Source organism: Vombatus ursinus, unplaced genomic scaffold, assembly GCF_900497805.2.
Source record: "Vombatus ursinus unplaced genomic scaffold, bare-nosed wombat genome assembly UNPS02014822.1, whole genome shotgun sequence".
In the NCBI taxonomy this organism is placed as follows: Eukaryota; Metazoa; Chordata; class Mammalia; order Diprotodontia; family Vombatidae; genus Vombatus; species Vombatus ursinus.
Genome location: NW_020954600.1, coordinates 13412853 through 13426605, shown reverse-complemented (window position 1 = coordinate 13426605; position 13753 = coordinate 13412853). Strand labels below are relative to the sequence as shown.

The 13753-nt window shown below is 46.1% G+C and overlaps 1 protein-coding gene across 1 annotated transcript in view; it reads right to left on the bottom strand.

Moving 5' to 3' along the window:
- ABTB2 (ankyrin repeat and BTB domain containing 2) overlaps positions 1-9624 on the bottom strand; it is a 191735-nt gene extending 182111 nt beyond the window's left edge. The window contains exon 1 of the mRNA XM_027837874.1: positions 8645-9624. Coding sequence (XP_027693675.1) covers positions 8645-9521 — 877 coding nt within the window. The 5' untranslated portion in view covers positions 9522-9624. The remainder of the gene's footprint in view (positions 1-8644) is intronic.
- Between the last annotated feature and the right edge of the window lie 4129 nt (positions 9625-13753).

Genomic DNA, 13753 nt, shown 5'->3' with positions numbered 1-13753 from the left:
AAGAAAGAAAGAAAGAAAGAAAGAAAGAAAGAAAGAAAGAAAGAAAGAAAGAAAGAAAGAAAGGAGTGATTATAATTAGCAGTTATCCATGATGTACTGTGAGTAGTAGGTGCTCAAACATTTTTGAATGGGTGACGGAATGAAGGCCCAGTACAGCACAGCTCAGAGTCCCAAGGCCCCTTTGTATTATGTTTCTGTGTTCCTCCCTCCCTTTGGGCAGCCTTAAAAAGTAAAGTCAGAGTATCGAAATTGTTTAGGCTTTCTTTTTTAATAAGCAAAAAAAAAAAAATACCACAAAATGTGTTTACAGGACAGGCCTAGAAAACACAAAACACCTGCCACCGCTTGGCGGCTACAACAAGACGGATCAGATATCTAGAGCCAACTCCTTCCCTGGGGACCGAGGCCTGAGAGTTGGAATCCATCATGCTTGAATCCTAACAGGCACAAGAGATACAGCAGAGGCCAGATTCTGTTCCGCCGCACACCCCCCCCCCCCGGCCTCCACTTTCCTGGCAATGGGCCTCCTCCAGAAAGCCACGGAGCAGCAGCAGAGCCTGCTTTTTCCATCACCCCCCTTTCTACGATACTCTGACCCGTCCCTCTGCGCCCAGGCCCCTCGGTGGCCTACTCTCTCTGAACACCAGGGTTTCCCAACATGGATCATTCTTGTCCACCTTTTCGTGCCCTCAGATGATATTGCTGTCAACTCCTATGGAGTTTTCGTGGGAGTCAGTGCTAGAAAGAACCCCAGAAGTCGTCCTGTCTAACCCTGTCACCATCCAAACGTGCAAAGCCAAGGCCCTGAGAAATGGCATCATCTACCCTAGGTCCCATTGGCAGCAAGTTATAGAGCTGGGATGGGAACCCAGGCCTTCCAACTCCAAAGGCATCCCTGCCCCTTCCCTCAGCATCATGGGGCTGCTCATTCAAAGTTACTCCTGACAACATTCACAAGCTCCCAAATCTACAGCTGAAAGGGATTTGAGAAGCTACATAGTCCCACCCCCTCATTTTCTAGATGAAAATACCGAGGTCTGAGGAGGTTCCTTGACTTATCCAAGGCTGTAGGTATCCAAGGGGAGATCTGAACCCAAGTCTTCTGCCTTCAGAGCCAGGCCCTTTTCATGACATCATGCTATCTTCCTGAGAGTAGGGAGAGGTTTGTATAGGGAGGCAGGTGCTCCCCAAAATGATGATGACTCCATTCACACCAGTGAGTCCCTTTTCCCTGTCTAGCTGATTCATCACTAATTAGGATGTGGACGGCAACACATCTGACCATGTTTCCACTCCGTTTGCCTTATTGATCACCCTGGCAGCTGATGCTTCAGAATGGATAAGCAAATTCCCCACCCCACTCTTAGAAGTAATGATAGAAGCTTATTAGAATCAATGGCATCCCAATGTGTTTGGCTTAGAGAGCCAGAAAGCTGGGACCAAATAAGCAACACACATTGTAGGCTAATTCCTCGACTCTCTCCCCACTGGCCATCTGCTTTACCTGGGGAATGATGCCATATTCTCACCTAAACCCAGGAACTTCACCAACACAAGAATCACCACGAAGAGCATTCATAACATGACCTGATTTGTAATCCCCTTTTTAGTTGAAAGAACAGAAGGCTAGGAATCAAGAGACCCAGGATCTAGCCATGTGACATAAGGGCAATCGTTAGTCTCTCTGGACCTCAGTTTCTCTCTCTATAAAATGGGAACATTAGAGATGGAGACTGGATGTGTAATTTCATTGGTATAGGGAACTCCCAGAGGAGGCAATCTCTCTACCAATGCAGGTCAACACCTGATCTGCAATTTACAGTCTCAGAGAATTGCCTGCTACACTGAGAAGTGACTTGAACAAGGTCATACTATATGTGTAAGAATTGGGACTCTGACCCATGTCTTCCTAGCTCTGAGGTCAGCTCTCCCTACGCTATATTGCCTTTCTAATGAGAGAAAAGCTTGTGAGGATAAATGAGTTAAGAGCTGTGTTTTAGGGAAGTTAAAAGCATCCTCCAAATAAGCATGGCATAGAACTTAGGACATTAGAGTGTCAGGGGACCTGGGTTCTAATCCTGGCTAAGTCACTAACAACAGCCATTATCTAAGTAGGACTTGAAGCTTTTACAAAGCGTGGCCTCGGCAAAGCCATTTTCCCTCTGTGGACCTCAGTTTCCTGATCTGGAAAATGAGAGAGATGGATGAGATGAATTCTAAGTTCCCTACCAGCTCTAATATTCTATGATTCCATGAAATACCATCTTTGATTATTATTGCAAAAGCCTGGAAACTGAAGCCAAAGATATCACATGGTGTCCTGTGTAAACGTGGCGAAAAGGACAAACATCGACAGGGTCAGGTGGGGACAAACCCGCGTGTTCTGCTCTGAAACGCCCCTGGTTTATGTCAGAATATTACATCTTGTTGATTTATCCCAGGAAGGCTGGGCAGTTAAGCGATTGCCTTGCTTCATTTCTTAAACATACCAAAAAAAAAAAAAAAAAAAAAGGACTATGCATCTCATAAGCAAACATCTACCAGGTAAGAGTTTGGAAACCTGTAGTACTCCTTTGGGACATGGGGAGTAAAAGAATAAGGAAGAGAGAAAGAGACTGGCATTTCAGAGGGTAATGCCTCTCTTGGGCACCACCATCTGCCTTTTTCACCTTCCAAGTGGCTCACCTGTTAGGTATGTATCAGGCATCTGCCTTGAAGCCCTTTCTATTATTATTCACCATCTCCTTGCTCCCGGGGAATTCTGACAGCATCCTTTTTCCACAAGTCTCCCTTCAAATCAACTTAACAAGCATTTATTAGGATAAGAAGATCCTAGATGGAAAGCTGGAAGAGACCTCAGAGGACATTTATCCAGTCTTCTAATTTTACAGATGAGGAAACTGAGCCGAAGAAAAGCAAAGTGATTTGGCCAAGAATCATGTATTTTTCCAGATCAGGAAACTGAAGCCTACAGAGGGAAAATGACTTCAGCAAGATCACACCGAGTAAGCAAGTAGCAGAGCTAAGATTAGAACCAAGGTCCTTTGAGTCCAAACCCAATGCCTTTCTACTCTATTGTGCCAATGTGCTCAGCCATGGTGCAAATCACAAAAAGAAAAAATAAAACAGCCCCTGCCCTCAAGGGGCTTACTGCTACAGGATCTCAGATGCATCAGATTTTCTTGCTTTTAGAAATAAAGAAACACGATGCCAAGTGGTTTGCTTAAAGTGATGATAATAATAATAACAATAATGATAAGCATGGTACAACTGTACCATTGGCAAGAGCTCTGAAGCATGAGCACCTGGGTTCAATGATTATTACCTCTGTGACCTGAGGCAAGTCACTTCATTTCCCTCTGCCTCAGTGTCCTTATTTGCAAAATCAAAAGGTTGGCCATGACTGCTCTCTATCTGGGAGCCTATGAAAGTTTTAAAGCACTACGTAGGAGACATCTCTTCATCGAATGCTTCACAACCACCTTGTGAAGTAAATCTTCACATATCTGTCCTTTAAGAAGAAAGCGTTTCCATGGTCTTAGCACTCACTGGGTCTGATACACAGAAGCTGTTTAATAAAATGCTTCTTTGGCCCTCAGTATCTATCTCTGACTTGACCTGTACTTTATGCACGCATTGGCAGAGGGGAAAACAAAGGAGGCACCTTGGCCAGGTGACTTCCTCAATAGACCTCTCAGTTCAGCCATCAGGAAAATGGGTGGGCAGAGGATGGACTTGGTGGGGGGCAGGGGAAGGACTTGGTGAGCTGGTCTGTAAGGCCCCTTTTTCAGCTGCAGAGTTTATTTTAAGGTATTCTACTTTATCATTAAAAATGTACACTCTCTTCCTTTATTGTTCCTGGAACTTGCTTCCCTGACAGTCATTTATTAAGGCACAAAGAATTAAGTTCTTGTTTTCTAAATACCTTCTTTTCTAGCCCCACCAGTTTCAGTAAAATGATCTGAGGAAAGACAAGGCAAACTGAATTTTCCCCTCAAATCATCCAGGTGCCAAGACTGATCCAAACAGCCGAGGGCTGCTCAATTAGCACTTTCTCCGGCTGTCGATAGCCTCAGTGGGAGTCCATACCCTCTGACAGTCCCTCAGTTAAGTTAACCCCACAGGCTGGGGAAGGTTTTCTTCCCTGCCATCACACACAGCAAGCATTTTCTCTTCTCTGCTCGAACTAAGATGTTCAGACTTGCCCCAGACAGCTTCTTTTAAAAGCAAGCAATTCAGAAAAACCTGGATTGAGAAGATGTGGGGATATCTCTTCCTAACGGCGGTTCTTCAATGGAATACAAACTTCCTGAGGATCACAGCTATTTCATTTTGTCTCTGTATTCTCAGTATCTAGCAAAAAGTCGAACAGTTAGAATTGGAAGGGATTTTTGAGGTCATCTCACTGGAAGCCAGCACTTTACACATGGGGAAACTGGTGTCAGAGAAGGTAAGGTAACATAAATGGTGGAATCAGGATTCAACCTCTGGACTTTGGAGTCCTGAAACTCCAAATTTAAGCACTATCTCTACTATACCATACTGCCTCAGACACAGTGCTTGACAAATAGTAAATAACTCATTAATAGTAGTAAATGCGAATACTAATGCTAATAATAGTAAATAATTCAATAAATATTTGTTAAATTGAAACCGAGAAACCTATTTCAAATGAGTCTCTCAAAGGGACTACAGACAGTGTTACTGTATCTTTAAGAACCAATTGGAATGTTGTGGATAAAGCAATTTGTGCTGCCTCAGATGTGGTGCCTGACAAATAGAAGGTATTCAATAAATGCCTGCTGAATTGGATTGAATTTATATACTTTGTAGGGGAGAAAATTTCCACCCATAGCCTATCATTTAATTCCAAGGCCTAAAAGCTAAGGGGGCTTTTCTCAGTCTTTACAGACAGCCATGAAAGACTTATAATAGAGAAACATTCCAGACTAGAAAGTCAGAACTTATATTCAGCATCAAGTTTACCTATATGGAATAAAATGAGGAAGCAAGCTACCATCTTCTACCAGAGCTGTGTTTATAAGTGCTCCTCTGTTAAAGTGGTTTCACTACTTCCACATAAGGAAGCTATGAAGATATTATCATTTAATGGTATTTCTCTGGTAGCCTGGACACCAATACCAAATGAGCATGCAATATGTAACTCCTACTCTACAAAGCTAAAATAATGTGTTATAAACACTCTGGGACTTTTATCTTCCATCTCAGGCTGAGCAAAATCATCTTCGTCTGGCAATCTGCATAATGGACATGAGTAGTGCTGGCTTTTAAATTCCAGGTTAGAAGAGCAGAACTTTAAAAGCCATATACAGCTGAGTCAAATGCATACTCCCATACTCTATAATTAGCTAGCATAACAACAATAAATATATAATTTAAAGGGAAGACAGGTAAGGGAACATTAACCATCCCCTTTTCCTCTGCCAGTCAACATTTAGGATTCGGCTGTGCAAACTCTAACCTCATTGGCCTTGGGGGTATTTTTCATATTAACAAAAGGTTTGGATTTCTGGGTTCCTTCCCCAAGCAGTTTGTTTCTCTCTCTAACTAGCTTTCAGGCAAAAGTAATTAATTGCTCTTCTTCTAAACATTCATTTTATTTTGTCTAAATAGACTCAATAAATCAGACCAGTTATTGTTTCAAGCCTTTCTCTCTGTCTCTCTCTCTCCCTCTATTATCATGTATTCAAAAAGAGTGTGCAGGGAACCAGGAGGTGATGAATGGCCATGGAGATGGTGAAATGTAAAAGGGGAAATATTCTTTCCAATTAGAGAAGTTTGCTACCTCAGAGTGTCCAGTTACCTTAACTACTTCACTTTTGGTCAGCTTTTTTTTTTTTTAATGCATGTAGGCTTATAAATTGGCTTCCAAGTAATATCCTTGATAGTATCAAATATTCATCCTGAATGGAAAGCCCCCAAAAGTTTACACAGGATGAGAATTAGCTCAGTTGTATGAGCACCCATAGTTCATGGAAGACACCTGCTTTCTGAAATCAATAGGCAGTCGGGAAACAATGGAAAGAGCATTGGATTTGTAGTCAGAGGTCCTAGGTTCAAATCTACACCCATCTCCTTCCTACCTACCCATTTGACCTTGGGTGGGTCACTAAATGTCTCTATACATCTTGGTTGCCTCAATAAGAGAATAGTAAATGGCCCCCTTGCAGCCCTGACCCAATGACTGAATGACCTTGAAGTCAAGATACTGTATCCCAGTACTTCAAGTGCTGTATGTATGATATTGTTAGTTTTGGTCATCCTGTATTTTCATGATACCTGAGGAAGCAGCTCCTGCTCTATCATTTTCCATTTGCATCTGCAGCGAGAGACTCCAGAGGTCGAGTGACTTGCTCAGAGCTGGAGGCTGAAAACCACAGGCAGCAGCTGTGTGCGAATGGCAAATTTCAACACTCATCTATTTATTGTTCGATGAACAAATATTTATGGAGCACTACGTTCAAGACACGGTGCTAGGTGCCAGAGAGGGGAAAAAGGAGAAAATCTCCTTACCCTGACAGAAGTTATAATCTATTAGGAAAGATAAAATACATGCACACCAGGAACCGCAGCACACCTGTTCTTTGCTTGGTATGGCTAAAACATTGGGCTTGGGAGTTCAAATCTTGTCCCGGACACTTAGTAATTGTGTGATACTGAACAGATCCTGTCAGTCTTTCTCGGCCTCAGTTTTCTCATCTGTGAAACGAGGATAGGAATGCTTAGCTCACAGAGATATTATACGGATCAAATGAGATAATATATATAAAGCACTTTGTAAACCTTAAAGTGCTATACAAATCCTATCCATCACCACCACCACTATCATCATCACCATCATCATTCTAAACCACTGCTGGTATTACTGAAGGAGCTGTCCTTTAACTCCAAAGTGTCCTCTTCTCTTGAGGAACTCATAGTTTCCTGCTTAGGAATCTGAAAACTGGCTGGAAACCACCCATTGCCTGCCTGTCTAAGTTCCTGGTGTTCCTGTTTGTGACATCACCAAGCTGGTGTGGAGGAAACCACAATTACTAGTTGTGGCAACATCCACAAAAGCCCTGGATCGGTTTCAGGTGGGGCCGAAGCAGCAGGCCTACCAGATTGGTGGGGGGAGGAGAAGGAGAGAAGAGGTCCCTTGATTCATGCAATTTGCTTTAGCAGTACAATAATTACAAACAAAAACACACTGGAGCAATCCCATTTGGGTCTGCACAGAGGAAGCTTGGGCTATTAAAAAAATAATTTTATTGCTTTCCATGGATTTTGGATGAAGATAAACAAAGCTGCTTTCTCAATATGTTAACCCTCACAAAAACTGAGCTCTTTCCGATGTTTCTATAATGTGCTGTCTGGCCTTCTTCCATTCCCTCATTTGCCTAGCTGCCCCCAAACTGCCTTCCAATCAGATTACAGGGATGTCTTAGCACAGTACCACTTTAAATATTTTATGTTATGCCAATTCCTGAAACTGGAAACTGGGAGGCAGTTTGCTGTTGAATACGTTTTACACACTAAACATTATGGGGAAGGTGGGTTAAGTGTTTGCCTTTTGCCCCCTGCACTGAAACCACGCCATTCTCTAAGGAGCACCAACTACCTAGCGGTTTTCCTCCCGTCCTCCTGCTTTCTCTCTCCTTTGCCCTACAAAGTACATACCTGCCCTACAGCATCTAGCTCTTCAATACTGGCACCTAATGTTCCATGCAGTTAAGGCCTCCCCAGGAAAACACATGAGGTTTTGTTAATAATCAAAGGCTGGTAGGACTTTTTAAAAAATCAGGCCCTTGAATGGGGCAAAGTGCCTCTTTTGGGAAAGGTGGGATTGGAAAGGACTAATCTCTCCCTCTAGCTTAGTGCTGTGTTTAACCAATGCCCTTCACCTCACGTGGGTGCCTAGGCCCAGGGTAAATTGCAAGAGGACCTCACAGTGTCTCTGTCCTTGTGGCTCTTGTCTTCCCACCAGTTCCTTAAGCTCTCAACTTTTGTTATCTGAATGGGGAGGGGTGGTGGACTGAATGGAAGAGGGAAAAGGGTTGGGAGGAACCAAGTCAACTTCTTCTGACTTTACCCCCATCTGTACTTATCCGAGTGGTGACGGGGCCAGAACCACAGACAGCGACAATCCACACAGTCCACAGTGAAGGTGTCCACCAAACTTAGAAATCATCCTGGGCAATTAGTATAACAGAGGCAAAAACAATCTTTGTCCAAGGAAGGACCGAGATGTATAGAAATATATCGCTGATTCTCAAGTCTGCGTTAAATATAGTGCCAAGGAGCTCAAAAAACAGCACCGAAGATAACCCTCTGTATGTCCCTACGAAGGCCACATAGGTTGTCCACACCAAAGAGAAGCACCGGTTTTTGCAGCTTCAGGTCCTCCAAAGGCGAGGGGGCTAAAGAGCAGGATGGTGACCTAACAGGCACTTGACCCCTTTGAAGATGTTACAGTGTGGTTATACTAATCCAGTTACCTTGCATGTCAAATCCTCAGGTCTCCCCAGAGCCCCAGCACACCTAACGTCTCCACCCTAGGAAATGTCGCCCCTGAGGAGAATCCTAATGGATAAGACCCACCAGCCCTGCCCTCCCAACACGACGGTGGGGCCCTGGTTCCTACCGTTAGCGTTCTTGCCGCAGATCAGATGCTCATAGGGCTGCAGGACCCCCCAGAGCTCGGCGTCATTATTGATCACCATCTCGAGAGCCTCTGCTGACACCTCCCCACTCCCGCCGTCGGGGCTCTGGCTGGCCGCCAGCACCCGAGCCCGAATCTCCTGCACCAGGTTTTCCATGCACGCCGTGAGCGTGATGGCTGCGTACTCGTGGATGCGAACGGAGATGCGAGTGTCCACCATCCAGCGGAAGAAGCGACCCACGGAGAAGGTGAGGCCGCAGCGCGCGGACTTGCCCTGGCGCAGCCCGTCGCCCGCGCTCATGCTGTAGAACGACAGCGCCTTAACGGCGGCCAGCGCGCAGCTCTCGGCCAGCGCCCAACTGTGGACGAGGCGCACGGCGCTCTGCACCTCGAAGCGGGTACATTTGGCGTGGAGGACGCTCAGGCGCTGCGCCTCGCGGGCCACGCGGATGAGCGCCCGGCGCAGCAGCAGCGCCACGCGCCGCCCGGCCTCGGCAGAGAAGTGGGGCAGCCGCCGCGCCCCGGCCCCTTTGCGCAGCACCCGCAACACGTCCGCCTCCGTCCAGGGGAACTCCTCCAGCTCCGGCAGCCGCGGGCAGCGCGAGAAGAGGTCGGCCACCTCGGGGTCCTCGGGCAGCACGGTGTTGACGGTGTCCCAGCTGTTGTGGCGGCTGTTCATGGAGCCCGAATAGCACCACCAGGCCGCCCCCCGGTGCTGCTGCGCCGACGACGTGAGCGCCTGCGAGTTGGACTTGGACGAAGACAGGCTAAGAGAGCGGCAGGAGTCCCCGGCCCCATACCCGGAGTCCAAGGTCAAGTCCTCCAGAGTCTTCAGGGTAGAGCTGTACGTGCCGGCCATGGAGGAACCTGGCCGCGGGGCTCTGCGCTGGGAGTGGGGGAAGAAAGGACGTTCACAGCTCCATGGCCCCGCGCGCCCCTCCTCGCAGCCCGGCACAAGCCCGTCCGTCTGGCCGGCCGGCCGGCTGCCGCCTGCCGAGGCTCTAGGCGCGCTCGGGCGTCCTCCTCCTCTTCTGCCCCACGGCCCCAGGGGCCTGCATCGCCCGCCCGCTTCCGAGGAGAAGCTGAGTGAGGACGATCCCGGGAAGCGGGTTCCAAAGCCGCCCCGGCTCCGAAGAGGAGCGGTCAGCCGGCGGCGCAGCGAGAGGGGAAGCCCTCCCCGCGCTTCCCTCCTCGGCAGAACTTGTGGCTTTTGGCAAGGCAAAGCGCCCGTCCCCTCCGGGGGAAGGATCCAGACGCAACGGGGAGGGCTTTCGTGCGGCTGGGGTAGAGCGATCGAGGAGAAGGAGGAGGAGGAGGAGGAGGAGAAGGAGGAAGAAGAGAGCAGACCGAGAAGGCGAGTCCCTTACCGGCCGCGGAGACAAGCACTGGGCAAACTTCTGCGAGGAGCCGCGCGGCACAGCTGGCCACCGGGGCGGGCCGCCCGCATGCAAATGAGCACCGGATGGCCAACCAATAGTCGGCTCCGACAGGAAAGCTGTCCGCCACTGCACTCCTAGGGGGGCGGTCACTATGCAAATTAAAGCTCGACGTCGAGAAACTGGGAGGAGGAACCGGAGGCGGGTCCCAGTAGGGGGAGGAGAGGAGCGGAGGAGAGAGGGAAAGACAGAAAGAAGAGTGCAGGAAGGAGGTGAGGAGAGAGGAAATGTTAGGTGTTAGCACAAAGGAGGCTAGGGGACGTTTAAAGGATTTATATTTCCTTTCATTCCGGTATTATGCCAATCAAACCGCAAACCTTTTGAAGTGCCTACTGTGTGCTACCATATAGCACTATGGTAGACGCTTGGGGATGCAAGGGAAGAATGAAATGGTCCCTGTGCTCCAGGAAGGAAGGAAACAAACATTTCTTCGATGCATACTATGTGCCAGGTGCTTTACAAATATCTTATTTTAGTCTTACAGCAATTCCGGGAGGTGGATGCTTAGCTGATAGTTTCACCACCCCACCCCACACACACTTTTTTTTTTTAACAGCTGAGGGGCTTTTTAGAATCACACTGCTAGTAAGTATCCGAGGTTAGATTTGAACCCAGGTCCTTCTAACTTCAGGCCCAGCTTTCCAATTTCAGAAAATTGCCTTCTTACATTCTATAGCGGGAGGGGAGTTATACACGTATCAGTAGGGGGACCTCTACTCAAACTAGAGACAAGGTAGTAGGGAATCGGTGGGTGGAGAGGGCATTAGTAGCCTGGAAATCTCTCCTGGCTCTTGAGTTAAATATTGAACGCAGCTAGGAACTAGTAAGTGCGAAAGTTAAACTGTTCTGTCTGGTACTGGATACGGAAGGCTGTGTATGTATTGAATAAAACTGGGACGTCAAAGCTTAGCTGTGAGTCAGCTCAGTTAGCTGAGGAGAGGGGAGAGAGACAGAGAGAGAGAGACAGACAGAGAGAGTATGTGTAGGCGCACCAGCCCTGGATTGAGATTCGGAGTCAAGAAACTTGGATCCCAATCTAGGTGCTGCCACATTCTTATCCAGGTGACCTTCATCTTCCTGGTCTTCAATCTATAAAATTAGAAGGGGGATTCTCAGATGATGCCTCGGTCCCCCTTTCAGTTCCAAATCTTACACTGAAAAGGATTCCACCCCTCTCCTTTTCTTCACATCCCTAGTTCACAATGCCTTTCACGTAGTTGATCAATCACAAGCATTTATTAAATGCCTGCTCTTGGCTGGGCCTGGATAATTATAGATCACATTTATATAGCTCTTTAAAGTTTGCCACTACATGTATTATCTCATTTAGTCTGTACAACAACTCTGTGAGGCAGGCACTCAGGTACTGAGGTGAGTATTCATATCCCCATTTTACAGATGAGGAGTCAGAACTCAGAGATGTTAATTGACTTGCCCATGGTCACAGAGCTAGTAAATACCTCATGCAGGATTCAAATTCAGATCTTTCTTCCTCTAAGACCAACATTCTATCCACAAACTCAGGCTTCCTCCTCATTGTGATTGGTGTATTTCTAAGCTTTTATTCCAATATCAATTTATTAAAAGTGCTACCTTGTACCAAAACCTTGTACCAACCCTTTTACCCTTTGAGTGATACATGTTGAAAACGTGTCTCTAGATTGTTGTTGGTTGCTTTATATTTCTTTTATACCTCTCCTTCAGTGCCTGGTACAGGGCTAAGCTCAGAGTAATCACTAAAGGGGCAGCTAGGTGGTGCAGTGGATAGAGTACCAGCCCTGAAGTCAGGAGGACCTGAGTTCAAATCTTGCCTCAGGCCAAACACTTGACACATACTAGCTGTGTGACCCTGGGCAAGTCACTTAACCCCAACTGCCTTTGAAAAAAAAAAAACAAAACAAAAACAAAACAGAGTAATCACTAGAAAAAAACTGAGACTCTCACAATAACATAATTTGCTATATAGGCATAGTGTAGAAGTCTGCACACAGCCACTTTATCTTGGAGATGGTCCAAGAGGGTTTTACTACTGAAAGTAAGATGTGGTCTGGTAAAATGGAGGAAAAATGGGGAATCAGGCTCCTTAGAACCTAGAACTGGAAGGGACCTTTGTCTTTAGACCCATCTGGTCCAGTTTCTTCACTTTACAGGCATCTTTCCCAAACACTCCCAAAGGTAGAGAGTAGCATGGGTGGTATTTGAATCTAGTTCCTCTTAGTGCCAAATCCAGCACTCTCTTCTCCACACTGTGTTCCACCTGACTGTGTGACCTTAAACAAGCCAACTGAACGTCTCCAAGCCTCAGCTTCCGCTTGCGTCAAGTGAGTGATGATTTTTACAAGGCTCCTTGCAGTTTCCTCTAAAGCGATCATTCAATGTAGGGCAGTTGAATGGCTCTCACCAATCAGCACTCTCATTTATTTTCAGGTACCAGCAAATCTGTCCTTGCTATGCTTACATTTCCTATTCTGGTCTGTAACTATGAATATACATGCACAAGAATACACACACACACACACACACACACACACACACACACACATATATATACACATACATATATATATATATATATATACATACATACATACATATATATTCCTCCCTCCAGTGGTATCATAAAATGAATGAAGGGATTGTAAATGTGTTTCCTGATGTCAGCAACCCCTACTTATGAATGGTTTCTTTGTGCTGTTTTACACAGTTCTGACCTTGGACCGTGAGTTGGATATGAACTAGAAATGTCTGGTTTGTTTCTTTCCTCTCTAAATTAATGGTGCTTTTCTCTCTGAAGCTGCTATTTATTAGGATGGATCGCCTTGAGCTCCCCTTCCATAGTTCTTGAAGCAACACTGCCCCCTATTGTCATCTAGCTCCTACTGAAACAAAAAAAGTATGAGGGACGGAAAACGTGAAAAAGGGCAATGCCAGGGAATCATAAACTAGACTGAAAACAAAGAAAAGAGAGAACAAAAAAGTAAAGATTTGAGGGAACCAGGAAAATGAAGGAAACATGCATTTATTAATTGTCTACTGTGTATCAGGCACTTTACAAATATCTCATTTAATCCTGAGAGGTAGGTGCTATTTTTACCCCCATTGTATAGATGAGCAAATTGAGGCAGGCAGAGGTTAAGTAACTCACCCATGGTCACACACCCATGTAATCTTAGTGCCTTCCCTTTAAAATTATCTCCAATTATTCCTGTCTATATCTTGTTTGTACATAGGTTTCTGCATGTGTTTTCCTCATTAGAGTATGAGCTCCTTGAAGGTAGGGACTGTCTTTTGCCTTTCTTTGTATTTCCAATGCTTGGGACAGCTCTTGGCACACAGTAGGCGCTTAATAAATGCTTTTTGCTTTGACTTGAAAAAGAAAGGTAAATGTTGCCCTCTACTGGACAGTTAGAGAAATCTAATATGGGATTTGCTATGACAACTACTACTGAATACGAAGATCCCATGAACTGGAAAGGTCCTTAGAAGATGCCTAGTCCAAACCCCTCATTTGTCCCTCAGGTAAGGAAACTGAGGCTCAGGGAGGTATTGTAAGTGGCAGAACTGGGATTTGAACCCAGCCAATTGACTCCAAACCCTGCACTCTGAAGTCTGAAGAGTAGAGTCCAAAGGGTGGGCCACAGCTACATGACTTCAA